The sequence below is a fragment of the Pseudophryne corroboree genome, chromosome 2, assembly GCF_028390025.1.
Source record: "Pseudophryne corroboree isolate aPseCor3 chromosome 2, aPseCor3.hap2, whole genome shotgun sequence".
Classification (NCBI taxonomy): Eukaryota; Metazoa; Chordata; class Amphibia; order Anura; family Myobatrachidae; genus Pseudophryne; species Pseudophryne corroboree.
In genome coordinates, this window is record NC_086445.1 from 836496913 (window position 1) to 836509618 (window position 12706).

At 45.1% G+C, this 12706-nt stretch overlaps 1 protein-coding gene across 2 annotated transcripts in view; it reads right to left on the reverse strand.

Annotated features, from left to right (window-relative positions):
- Positions 1-312: 312 nt before the first annotated feature.
- RPS6KA3 (ribosomal protein S6 kinase A3) overlaps positions 313-12706 on the reverse strand; it is a 357052-nt gene continuing 344658 nt past the window's right edge. For both annotated transcript variants that reach the window (XM_063955757.1, XM_063955758.1), the window contains one exon: positions 313-2246. In XM_063955757.1, coding sequence (XP_063811827.1) covers positions 2121-2246 — 126 coding nt within the window. In that variant the 3' untranslated portion in view covers positions 313-2120. The remainder of the gene's footprint in view (positions 2247-12706) is intronic.

Below are 12706 nucleotides of genomic sequence, written 5' to 3' on the forward strand. Positions count from 1 at the left end.
AAGCAGTGATTACTATTAAGAATTGATCATACTGGATACATATTAGTAGTAATGGTTAAATTTGCTTTAAGGTAGGTGATAAGAGAATCCTCTACATTTTGTTGTACAAAGACATTTCATTCTAGTTTACTGCAATAGAAGCACCCATAAAGGTCTTCCACATATTGTATTATGGGCACATAGGGCAATTCATAATTATACTTCAAGTATCATAATTTTGCTGACATGCCATGCAAAACCTAATATAAAGAATGATTGTACATAACTGTAGAAAAATATTCTCTATGATTTGTCTTTAAAAAAAAAAAAAAAAAAAAAAAAAAATTAAACAGCCCCCCACCAGAAATACAGTAACTGCAAAATAATTACATCCCTTTGTATACAGTGTCCCTTTCGCCTGTGTCAGTTAGGTCATAAAGCTAATTCCACAGCTCATCATGAATATCAACACTTTTATTCAGAAAAGATAAGTAAATGGCAAAAAACCCCATCAAATCTATTTGTGCATCTATATTTAATTAAAATAAAGTATTATTCCAAATGAAAAAAAATAATAATATATGAGCAATCAGAAGAAGATAATTCTCCATTATATTTGCTTTCAAATCAATCTAGTTCAAACAGCAGTGCTTATGCATGTTCTAGAAATGTATTCGATTCCTTCTCCACTTATCACCACCCATGCTGTCTGACCACAGTTCATTTATTGCCTTTTTTAAAAGCTAAGTGACCTCTACTAATTTTGGGACCAAGCCATATAAGGAGCTTGGAGGGCAGTCTGTAAAAGTAAATTAAGATTCCAGTACTTCGCTACTTCCAGCAACTGTGTTTAATAACTGGACGTTCGCCGTACAGCAACTGAAGAGCTGACATGTGAAACCTTGTAGGTTTGAGTTTATTTACAAATTATATTGCCAACCTACAGTGTATATGTATTATTCATATATTTGTACTTTAGGAATATTGAAACCTCCTCTAAGGAAAAGCTACAAAATTTTCCAAACCAGTTACTGTCAAAGTTAAGCTTTTAGAATTTCCTTGCTATGACATCTGCGTAACTGGGAATATTTAATTTTACTACTGTTCATGCAATTTGCATGGCTAGAAATAAATGTGGACCAACCTATGGAATTAAAGCAGGGAGCTTTAAAGTGGCAATGTCAAGCCAAAAGTGTGTATGAATTAAACCCAACATGTAAAACTGTATTATAAAACGACAAAATAAAACAAAACATGGGCAGTAAGCAAAACTGCAAACCAAACAGAACGGAAATAAGGACTGTCAAAGGGATTCCTGATATAATCAAGTACTACTGCTTTAACCATTTGTTTTCTGGAAGAATTCATAGCACACAGAGGAAGAATTCATAGCACACAGAGTGCGAACAACTCCTTTAACAGTTTCCTGGAGGTGGCGGGTTCATATTTTCATGTATGTGTTGGATCACATTACATTCAGATGCAGTACTATACCTGCACTATTCTGTTGAAGCTCACACACCCAAGTCCAGTGGTCTACGCCACTGCCACAGAACATACAGGACTCATTGTGAAACAAAGACTAGGCATGTCAAGAATTACATTTATAGAAAAAAAAAAAAAAAGTTAAATTAGAGCACAACAAGAAAATAGGCAACAAATGTAACTATAAAATAAAATAAAAAAAGTCGCAGAGGATACTGGCAGTTATGTGCCATAAAATAAACTCAAAAGTTTGCATGGCACAGAGTACATAGATTTAAAGAACACAGCATTGATATAATGTAAGTGCTCAAAGTAAAGAGAGAGATGGGCAACTGAAAATTCTCCCTATAAAAATAATCATTGACGTTTCAGTGTATTCTTCATGCAGGGAGGATGAAAGTCTTATTGCTCCACTGGTGGAGGACCAGGTTTCCATTTCTCATTTTACAGACTGGTCATTAGAGTCAGTAAGGTAGAAGGGTTGCCATTGACAACGTAAAGAGAAAACAGACAAAAAGCAGCAGCATAGATGAAGAGCCGGCAGGGGTCATTTTGATATGTGCTTGCCGGAGTGTCTTTTTGATATGTGCTATCTCTCTGTTGGCCTGGTTTTGTGCTGTGGCTGTCCAGCTCTAGAGCTATGTAGATAGTCATGTTCACAGCGCAGTTGAGGTTATCTTCTTTATACCTCTTCTTTGTGCAAGAGTGGAACGGCCTACAGGTTCTAACACTGGAGACAATGGATTGAGGTTCAAAGCAGAGTATGTGGCAGCCATGGCTCCCTATATTAAAAACACAAACAACAACAATGTTGGTAAAGAGACAATAAAAAGCAGATTCTATAAACTAGGCTTGGACAAACTGTGGCTCTAGCTAAGTGTTTTGAAACTACAGGTCGCTGCATGCTAGGGGGTTTGTAGTAAGGACTGCCACAGGTTGTTCAGGCCTACTATACACACACTGTACCAGTGGTACTCAGAGTCGGTCCTCAGGACACCAAACAGTTCCCACTTTCCAGGTCACCTGGTGGGTGCACAGGTATACTCATTACTCACTGATTTAAAAAAAAAAAAAAAAATCCACAGGTGGAGTTTATCATTTCACTAGTGATTCTGTAAGGAGACCTGGAAAACAGGAACTCTTTGGGGTCCTGAGGATGGAGTTTGAATACCTATGCTATAGACCAGAGGTTCCCAAACATGGTCCTTAAGGCACCCTAACGGTCCATATTTTAAGTATATCCATGCTTGTCCACAGGTGACTTAGTTAGCAATTTGATTTAACCATCTGAGCTGAGCCATGGATACTCTTAAAACCTGGACCGTTGGGGTGCCTTGAGGGCCGCGTTTGCGAACCTCTGCTCTAGACTTATCAAGTTCGCCAACCCCACCAAATGTTACTACGCATTGACATATAGTAATGTAAACATGGAGAATTTTGCAGGTTTATAGTACATATTCTAAGCAGAAGTATTCAGTTACCATTGAAATAAAATAAAAAACACTGTTTGAGGTAGAATGTACATGGAGAACATTACACCATCAAAACCAATTATTTCTACTTAGTTGTCCAGAAAGATACAGATTATGGGTAAAGACCTGAATGGAGACAGTTAGAGGAGGGTCTAGTCCCCAAGGCAGCTATAAACACTGACAATGGTAGCACCTTATTTCTGAATATCAGCGGTTTTATTTTTTAAGGTACTTTCTGCAGTCCTTCAAACAACTTACATAATGGTTGTCTAGTGTACATAGAGAAAACAAAATCTTCTGTGAACACAACTGAAAATAACAAATTACTGAAACATTTACATTGATATTTGTTAATAAAAACCACATAAAATACTTTTCTCTTTTCTTCTTAGAACAGGGGCATTATGGAAAGTGTATTTTCCTTCTTCTTGTCGCTTTCACACAACTTGTACAAACACAAAGTTACTGCAAGACCATTATTAGCGGTCCGATGTTTCATGATATGAAATGTGTTCAGGGATGTTGAAATTAATGTATCCATACTTAGTACACTCTGGCGTCAATTCTAAGGCTTGTAATGGAGACAAATTTTAACAATAGGTACACCAGAGAATGCGCTGGTCATGTATTGAAAACAAACAAACCCATGTACTGTATTTGTTACAAATTTTGTCACCAGTTGGCGATACAAATCATTTGAAAAGCCCTACCACACTTTACTGAAGAGCAGGTTAGCAAACACTACTTTCAGACATCTTGGCCATCACGATCATCTGACCTCAACCCATGTGACTTTCAGTTATGTGGGGTTTTTCTTTAAAGAAGAACCAGGTGATCGGGAATGTCATAACCTGTCAGCTAGTATATGCGGCACCACCCTGCAAACTATAAGTTTGCACATTCCTACAAACATGTCCTCTTGACATGACTCTAAAAATATTTGAGATCTGATGTCATCCAGGACGACATGAAACAACTAAACACCACATCCATCATAGCAGGCAAAATGCAGCACAGTCAGCTCACCCTACAGACTGACTCTCACAACACCCAACCAGCCACCAATCGGCAAACTGAACTGACACTGCACAAAAATAAACCACCCTTCTGTATCCACCTCTCATCAAATTTGTGCTCCGTACTATGGCAGCCTCCCTGACACATAATGCAGTGTGCAGCTACAGAATCCAAAGCATGACAGTATTATGGTGCCACCATTGGTTTAGGAAACATTATTTGTACTTGGGTAAAAAATTGGCTGGATAACAGGGAACAGCGAGTGGTGGTTAACGGGATGTTTTCCGACTGGGCCCAGTACTCCGTGGAATACCGAAAGGGTCCATACTCGGGCCACTACTGATTAACATATTTATTAATGACCTAGGAGAAGGTCTGGAAAGCATAGTGTCAATTTTTGCAGATGATACTAAACTGTATAGACTAATGAGTTCAGACAAGGATGTTGAATCTCTACAGAACGACCTCTTTAAATTGGAAGCTTGGGCAGATAATTGGAGAATGAGGTTCAATATAGGAAAATGTAAAGTTATGCACTTTGAGACTAAAAACAATCAACTAAATGGGAAAAATGTAGGGGAATCGGTAGTTGAAAAGGATTTGGGGGTGCTCACTGATAATAGACTTAGTAGCAGTACCCAGTGTCATAGTGCAGCATCAAAAGCAAGTAAGCTGTTAGCATGCAAAAAGCAGGGAATTGAGTCAAGGGATGAGAGTGTAATCCTGCTATTGTACAAATCATTGGTACGGCCGCACCTTGAATATTGTGTTCAGATCTGGGCACCGCTCCATAAAAAAAGACATCTTGTAACTTGAAAGGATTTAGAGGCGAGCCACCAAATTGATTAAGAGGTTAGAGGCACTGGACTATGAGGAAAGGCTTACCAGGATACATATGTTCACACTCGAAAAAAGGCACCCAAGAAGAGACATTATTAATATTTACAAGTAATGTATATAAAGAGACAATACAAGGATCTATCAGATTTGTTTATTGAAAAATCTCTACTCAGGACACGTGGACACCGTCTGAGGTTAGAGGAGAGAAAATACCCAAAGAAGGAAAGGGTTCTTCACAGTAAGGGCAGTAAGGATTTGGAATTCACTGCCTGAGAAGGCAGTAATGGTGGACTCAAACAATACGTTTAAAAATGGATTAGATATATTTCTAACTGAAAGAAATATCCAGGGATATAGCATTTAAAGTGAGTGTATTTTAGAAAAGTATGATTTTTAGTTTTAGACTTAATAACTTAACTTGATCTGGGTGAGTATCGTTAAATAGTGTTAAACACAGATTAGTGTAAGAATTATAAAAAAAAAGGTTGAACTAGATGGACATTTTGTCTTTTTTCAACCTCAATAACTATGGGGCTAATTCAGACCTGATCGCTGCTGTGCATTTTTTCGCACAGCAGGTCGATCAGGTCTGAACTGCGCATGCGCCGCAGTGCGCATGCCAGAGATGCTATCGGCATCTCAGCCCAGCGATCGCCTCTGCCTGACTGACAGGCATAGGCGTTCACTGGGCGGTAGGGGGTGGGCCGCCGGCGTTTGGCCTCCGTTTTGGGGTCGCGGTCTGGGCAACGCAGGCGTGACCAGGGATGTGACAAGTAGCTCCCTGCCAGTACTCAGTAGCTGCGCAGGTAGGGAGCCACTTGTCAAGTACAAAAGCATCGTCGCTGTGCGATGCTTTGTACTTGTGCGGGGACCTGACATGCAGGGCAGACTAGCCCCGGTGCTAGGCGTCCCCCCCCCGCATGTCAGAGTAAATGATCGTAGATGTGCTAAATTTAGCACGTCTACGATCAATTCTGAATTGCCCCCTATGTTACTATGTTACCATTGGCACTAGCATCCCACCCCAGGATGCCAGATTGTTATTTTTTTTTCAAGCCACAGGCATGGGACTTTGGACCTTCTCCAAAAGTAGTAGGAACCCATTACTCCTCATCCCTTTACAAGCCAAAAGGCCTAATGAGGGGAAAAGAGATTCTTCAGGTCACCCCCTTGCTGAAGATGGCGATACAAATCACTTGAAGAGCCCTACCACACTTTACTGAAGAGCAGGTTAGCAAACACTACTTTCAGACATCTTGGCCACCACGATCATTTGACTTCACCCCATGTGACTTACAGTTGTGTGGGGCTTCTCTTTGAAGAACCACTAGGTGACCGGGAATATCATAACCTGTCAGCTAGCATGTTCGGCACCCCCCTGCACACACCTAGAAACATGTCCTCTTGACATGACTCTGGACCTTATCCAAAAGTAGAAGGACCCCATTACTCCTCATCCCCTAAGAGCCAAAAGGCCTAATGAGGGGAAGAGAGATTCTTCAGGTCATCCCCTTGCTGAAGCTCGGAGGGACCTCTTGAATCCCTGACCCCTGGAGCCAATAGGCCCCTTAGGGGGCAAGGGTCTTCAGGCCTCCCTCTGCCTCATGGCTCGGGATTGCCCCTTTCACCCAAGGGTTGACCGAAGCTTCCCCCTGGGGAACAGAAACTTCGTCTCATCCCAAAAGGAGAAAGCTTCAGACAACTAGGGAAGGGGGCTGACCATGAGGGTCTTTGCCCAAACCACCACAAATGTGACACACTTGCTGAAAACCACACATAAATGTGAGGTAAAGGATGCAAAAAATGCACAAATAAATAAATAAGCCTTAACCAGAAGAGAAAGAGCTCCCTGTGGAGTGAACAATGTTAGAGGAAATAAAATCTGCTGTCAAATAGCCCAAAGGAACACGAGATTGATCGGTGACACGAGTGGAATGGGAATATGGACTGATATCGGTCGGTTCATTGCAATATTGTATATATAGTGTGTATGCTCGATGCAGGATATGATCCACGTTCCCGCATTGCACGCCGAACCTTCATGCAGGTCCGACGTGCGATATTGCTTACGAGGGCCATGCTGCCAAAAGCAGCATGGCCTCGCTCCTCCCCCCTATCGCAGCAGACATCGGCAAGTGTGTATGCATTTGCCGATGTCGGGGCCCCATCACAGACGATGCTGCACCGAGCGAACATCATTCTGATGTGTATACAGCCTTATACATAAGGTGCACTGATCTGATTGTAGCAACAGCTGGCTTCCTCCCTTACATGGCATATGGAGGGTAAACTGCAGCCACAGAAAAAAGATCTCAGTGTGCACCATAATTACAGCCTTTTTCTTTCTGCTGCGATTCCTCTCCCTATGCAACCAAGCATCTAACTTCCCTTCCTCATTGCTTTGTTACATTGCTTACTTGCCTTTACTGTAATTCATCTAAAATAGTGACTCCCAGATCCCTTTTCTCCTCATTAGTGTCCATTATAGTGCAGTTGATACTATACTGGCCTTGTGTTTTTGAGACCTAAGTGCATGATTTTGCATTTTTTGGCATTAAACTAGTTGTCACGTTCTTGTGGTGCACTGATAGTAGCTGCGGGCAGCCCTCCCCTCACTTATACGGTATATGGTGGGTGAACTATAGCAACTGAAGACACCTCTCAGTGGGCCCTACATGGCTAGCTATTGACTAATATTATCCCAATCCCGCTGTGCAGTTTACAACAGAATTATATAATCTGTGCGCCAGCGGAGAACACCGATCCTTTTCTGTTAACTCACATTGTGAGACGTTATATAGTTACACATCCCACATGTGAAATAGGAAAACGAGTTTTATGGTAAGAACTTACCTTTGTTAAAACTCTTTCTGCGAGGTACACTGGGCTCTACAAGGAATGGACAATGGGTGTAGAGTAGGATCTTGATCCGAGGCACCAACAGGCTCAAAGCTTTGACCTTCTTCCCAGAATGCATAGCGCCGCTTCCTATATCACCCCGCCTCCCTGCACAGGATCTCAGTTTTTAGTTAACCAGTCCAATGCAGTAGAAGGAAAAGAGACGACAACGGTTAGTAGCCACATACACCGCATTCTCACGACAGGAGACGTGTCAGCGGCTAATGCCATACCTATCCAAAGAAGCTAAGTGCGTCAGGGTGGGCGCCTTGTGGAGCCCAGTTTACCTCGCAGAAAGAGTTTTAACAAAGGTAAGTTCTTACCATAAAACTCGTTTTCTGCTGCAGGGTACACTGGGCTCCACAAGGAATGGACAATGGGGATGTCCTAAAGCAGTTCCTTATGGGAGGGGACTCACTGTAGCGGGCACAAGAACCTGGCGTCCAAAGGAAGCATCCTGGTAAGCGGCAGTATCGAAGGCATAGAACCTTATGAACGTGTTCACAGAGGACCGCGTAGCCGCCTTGCACAATTGTTCAAGGGTCGCACCACGTTAGGCCGCCCAAGAAGGTCCAATAGACAGAGTAGAATGGGCCTTAATGTGATCAGGAGCAGAGAGACCAGCCTTCACATAAGCATGTGCAATCACCATTCTAATCCATCTGGCCAGAGTTTGCTTGTGAGCAGGCCAGACCCGTTTGTGAAACCCAAACACAACAAAAAGAGAATCTGACTTCCTAATAGGAGCAGTTCTCTTCACATAGATACGGAGAGCCCGTACCACATCCAAAGACCGCTCTTTGGGAGACAGATCAGGAGAAACAAGTGCCGGAACTACAATCTCCTGATTAAGGTGGAACGAAGAAACCACCTTAGGTAGATAGCCGGGACGAGTCCTAAGAACCGCCCGGTCACGGTGAAATATCAGATATGGGGAACTACAGGACAAGGCACCCAAATCCGACACTCTTCTAGCTGAAGCAATAGCCAGCAGAAACACCACCGTAAAGGAAAGCCACTTAAGGTCAGCTGAACCAAGAGGTTCAAACGGAGACTCTTGTAACGCCTCCAAAACCACCGACAAGTCCCAAGGAGCCACAGGCGGGACATAGGGAGGTTGGATATGCAACACGCCCTGAGTAGAGGTATGCACATCAGGTAAGGTCGAAATTTTTCTCTGAAACCACACCAACAAGCCAGATATTTGAACCTTGAGCGAGGCCAGACGCAGGCCTAAGTCCAGGCCCTGCTGAAGAAACGCCAACAACTTGGCTATACTAAACTTGGAAGCGTCATAATCGTTAGATGCGCACCAAACAAAGTAAGAATGCCAGACCCTATAGTAAATCCGAGCCGAAGCCGGTTTCCGGGCCCGCAACATAGTTTGAATGACCGCCTCAGAAAACCCTTTAGCCCTTAAGACGGAAGCTTCAAGAGCCACGCCGTCAAAGACAGATGGGCTAGGTCCTGGTAGACACAGGGGCCCTGAACGAGGAGGTCTGGGCGTTGTGGAAGTAGAATTGGACGCTCTGACGATAGGCCTTGCAGGTCTGAGAACCAGTGCCGTCTGGGCCACGCTGGAGCTATGAGAAGCAGAATTCCTTTTTCTTGCTTGAACTTCCGAATTACCCTGGGCAGGAGTGACACCGGAGGGAACACGTACGGCAGCCGAAACCTCCACGGTACCGCCAGCGCATCCACGAATGCTGCTTGAGGATCCCTTGTCCTTGCTCCGAAGACCGGAACCTTGTGATTGTGTCGAGACGCCATTAGATCTACGTTTGGAAGGCCCCACCTTTCCACTAGGAGTTGAAACACTTCTGGATGGAGGCCCCACGTCCTGACGACTGAGAAAGTCCGCTTCCCAATTCAGGACTCCCGGAATGAATATTGCCGATATGGCCGGTAGATGGCGTTCTGCCCACTGTAGAATCTGTGAGACTTCCTTCATTGCTAGTCGGCTTCGAGTGCCGCCTTGATGATTTATGTAAGCCACTGTGGTGGCGTTGTCCGACTGTACTTGAACAGGATGGTTCTGAATTAAATGCTGGGCTAGGTTCAAGGCATTGAAGACCGCCCGCAACTCCAGAATATTGATCGAGAGGAGGGACTCCTCCTTGGTCCACCGTCCCTGAAGGGAGTGTTGATCCAGCACAGCGTCCCAACCTCTTAGACTGGCATCTGTCATCAACAGGACCCAGTCGGATATCCAGAACTGACGGCCCCTGCACAGTTGTTGGCCCCGGAGCCACCAGAGCAGCGACAGACGGATCTCCGGAGTCAATGAGATCATTTGAGACCTGATCCGGTGAGGCAGGCAGGCCGTCCCATTTGGCTAGAATCAGCCTCTGGAGAGGGCGAGAGTGAAATTGAGCGTACTCCACCATGTCGAATGCTGACACCATGAGGCCCAGCACCTGCATTGCCGAATGTATCGACACTTGCAGACGAGATAGGAAGCAACGAATCCTGTCCTGAAGTTTCAGGACTTTCTCCTGAGACAGGAACAACCGCTGGTTGTGAAAGTCCAATAGTGCTCCCAGATGCACCATGCTCTGAGCAGGGATCAGGGATGACTTCTTCCAGTTGATGAGCCACCCGTTGGTTTGCAGAAACCGGACCGTCACATCTAGATGACGCAGGAGAAGTTCTGGGGAATTTGCCAGGATTAACAAGTCGTCCAAATACGGCAGTATCCTGACCCCTTCACGGCGGAGTACCATCGTCATCACCGACATGACTTTTGTAAAGACTCGCGGAGCCGTTGTTAAACCAAAAGGTAATGGCAGTTGGCAATCGCAAATCTCAGGTATTGCTGATGAGACACTGCTATAGGAATATGCAGGTAAGCATCCTGTATATCCAGGGAGACCATGAAGTCCCCAGGTTCCAAGGCCAGAACTATAGAGCGAAGGGTTTCCATCCGGAACTTGGAAACCTTCACAAACCTGTTCAATGCCTTGAGGTTGAGAATGGGCCGGGAGGTTTCGGGACTAGAAACAGCGGAGAATAGTATCCCCGGCCCCTCTGCGCAAGAGGCACCTGTACTACGATTCCTGTATCCAGGAGGGTCTGTACCACCGAATGTAGAGTGTTTGCCTTTGTCTTGTCCAACGGGACATCTGTCTAGCAAAATCGATGAGGGGGTCGGTTTTTGAAGGCTATGGCGTAACCTCGTGTGACGACTTCCCATACCCAGGCATCTGAAGTGGTCTTCAACCATTCCTGGGTATACCCTAGAAGCCGGCCCCCCACCCTGGGATCCCCCAGAGGGAGGCCCGCCCCGTCATGCGGCAGGCTTATCTGTCTTGGAAGCTGGCAGACGGGCCGCCCAGGCTCTTTTGGGCTTAGGCTTACCAGGTTTGGAAGTGCGGGCCTGCTTGTTGTACGCTTGACCTTTTGCTTTACCTGAAGGACGAAAGGGGCGAAAGGAAGTACCTTTAGCCTTCAACACAGAAGGAGCAGTACTTGGTAGACAGGCAGTTTTGGCAGTAGCCAAGTCAGCCACAATCTTATTTAAATCCTTCCCAAACAGAATATCTCCCTTAAAAGGGAGTACAGTACCTCCAGGGTTTTTCTAGAGTCCAGATCCACAGACCAGGATCTCAGCCACAATATCCGGCGAGCCAGGACTGACGTAGTAGAGGCCTTGACTGCCAGGATACCGGCATCAGAAGCCGCCTCTTTAATATAACGAGAAGCTGTGACAATATAAGACAAGCATTGTCTAGCATGGTCAGAGGAGATTTCAGCATCTAACTCCAAGGCCCATGCTTCAATGGCCTCTGCAGCCCAAGTAGCTGCAATAGTGGGCCTTTGTGCAGCACCCGTGAGGGTGTAAATCGCTTTCAGACAACCCTCCACACGTTTATCCGTAGGCTCTTTTAGAGACGTGACGGTGGTGACCAGTAGAGCTGAGGAAACCACCATCCTAGCCACATGTGAGTCCACTGGAGGAGGCGTTTCCCAATTCTTAGACAGCTCCGGCGCGAGGGGATAGCGAGCCAGCATCTTCTTTTGAGGCACAAACTTCGTACATGGGTTTTCCCAGGGTTCCTGACGTATATCAATTAGGTGGTCAGAGTGAGGTAAAACTTGTTTAATCACTTTCTGACGCTTGAACCTATCTGGTTTCTTAGGAGGAACGGATGGCTCGGGATCATCCGTAATCTGTAAAATTAACTTAATAGCCTCCAAAAGATCAGGAACATCCACATGTGAACTACCCTACCCATCAGCCGTATCTGAGTCAGAACCTGTGGGGTCAGTGTAAGTGCCGTCTTCATCCGACGAGGTGTCAGTGACAGCAGTGGATTGTGAGGAGACAAGCGCTCGCTTAGAGGACACCTTAGACGTAGGCGAGCGACGGTCAGACTTTTTAGTAGTCAGGGACTGGTTCAACTTCTTTATTTGAGCAGATAAATCGTCCGCCCATGGTGGGTTAGCTGCAGGGACCACAAACGGTTGCACCGGCATTTTGGGTCCCATAGGGGGTGTTAGTTTATGAACTAGCGTATGCAGAAGCGTGGAAAAAGCGGCCCACGGCGGGTCATTATTTGCCCCCGTTGCCACCGTCCCACTGGGGGGCAAGGTGCCCCCAGAACCAGAGCCCAAAGCTGCTATATTCTCCTCATAGGTATCTGCGGCTTCAGCAACACCGGCAGTGTGTTCAGCCCCAGAACCGTTACCCTCAGAAGCAGACATGATATAACTTGCAGTATCAGGTAACACAGTACAATTTGTCAGCAGCACAATACCTCTAGCCCAAACCCCTGCGCAGTGTAGTCAGCACCAGCAGAGATAAAGGAGAGATATGGTGACTAAATCACAGAGAAAAATACGTTATACAGTATATCTTTGTGAAAATCCTATATTAGATAAAACCTGACACACCAAGCCCCCTCAGGTTATAGAATATAGGGATAGCAGGTTGAGTGAAAGACACGAAATGGACACCACTCAGCTATCAATTGCACACACAAATAGTCACAGTCTGTACAATGCAGAGGTTATTA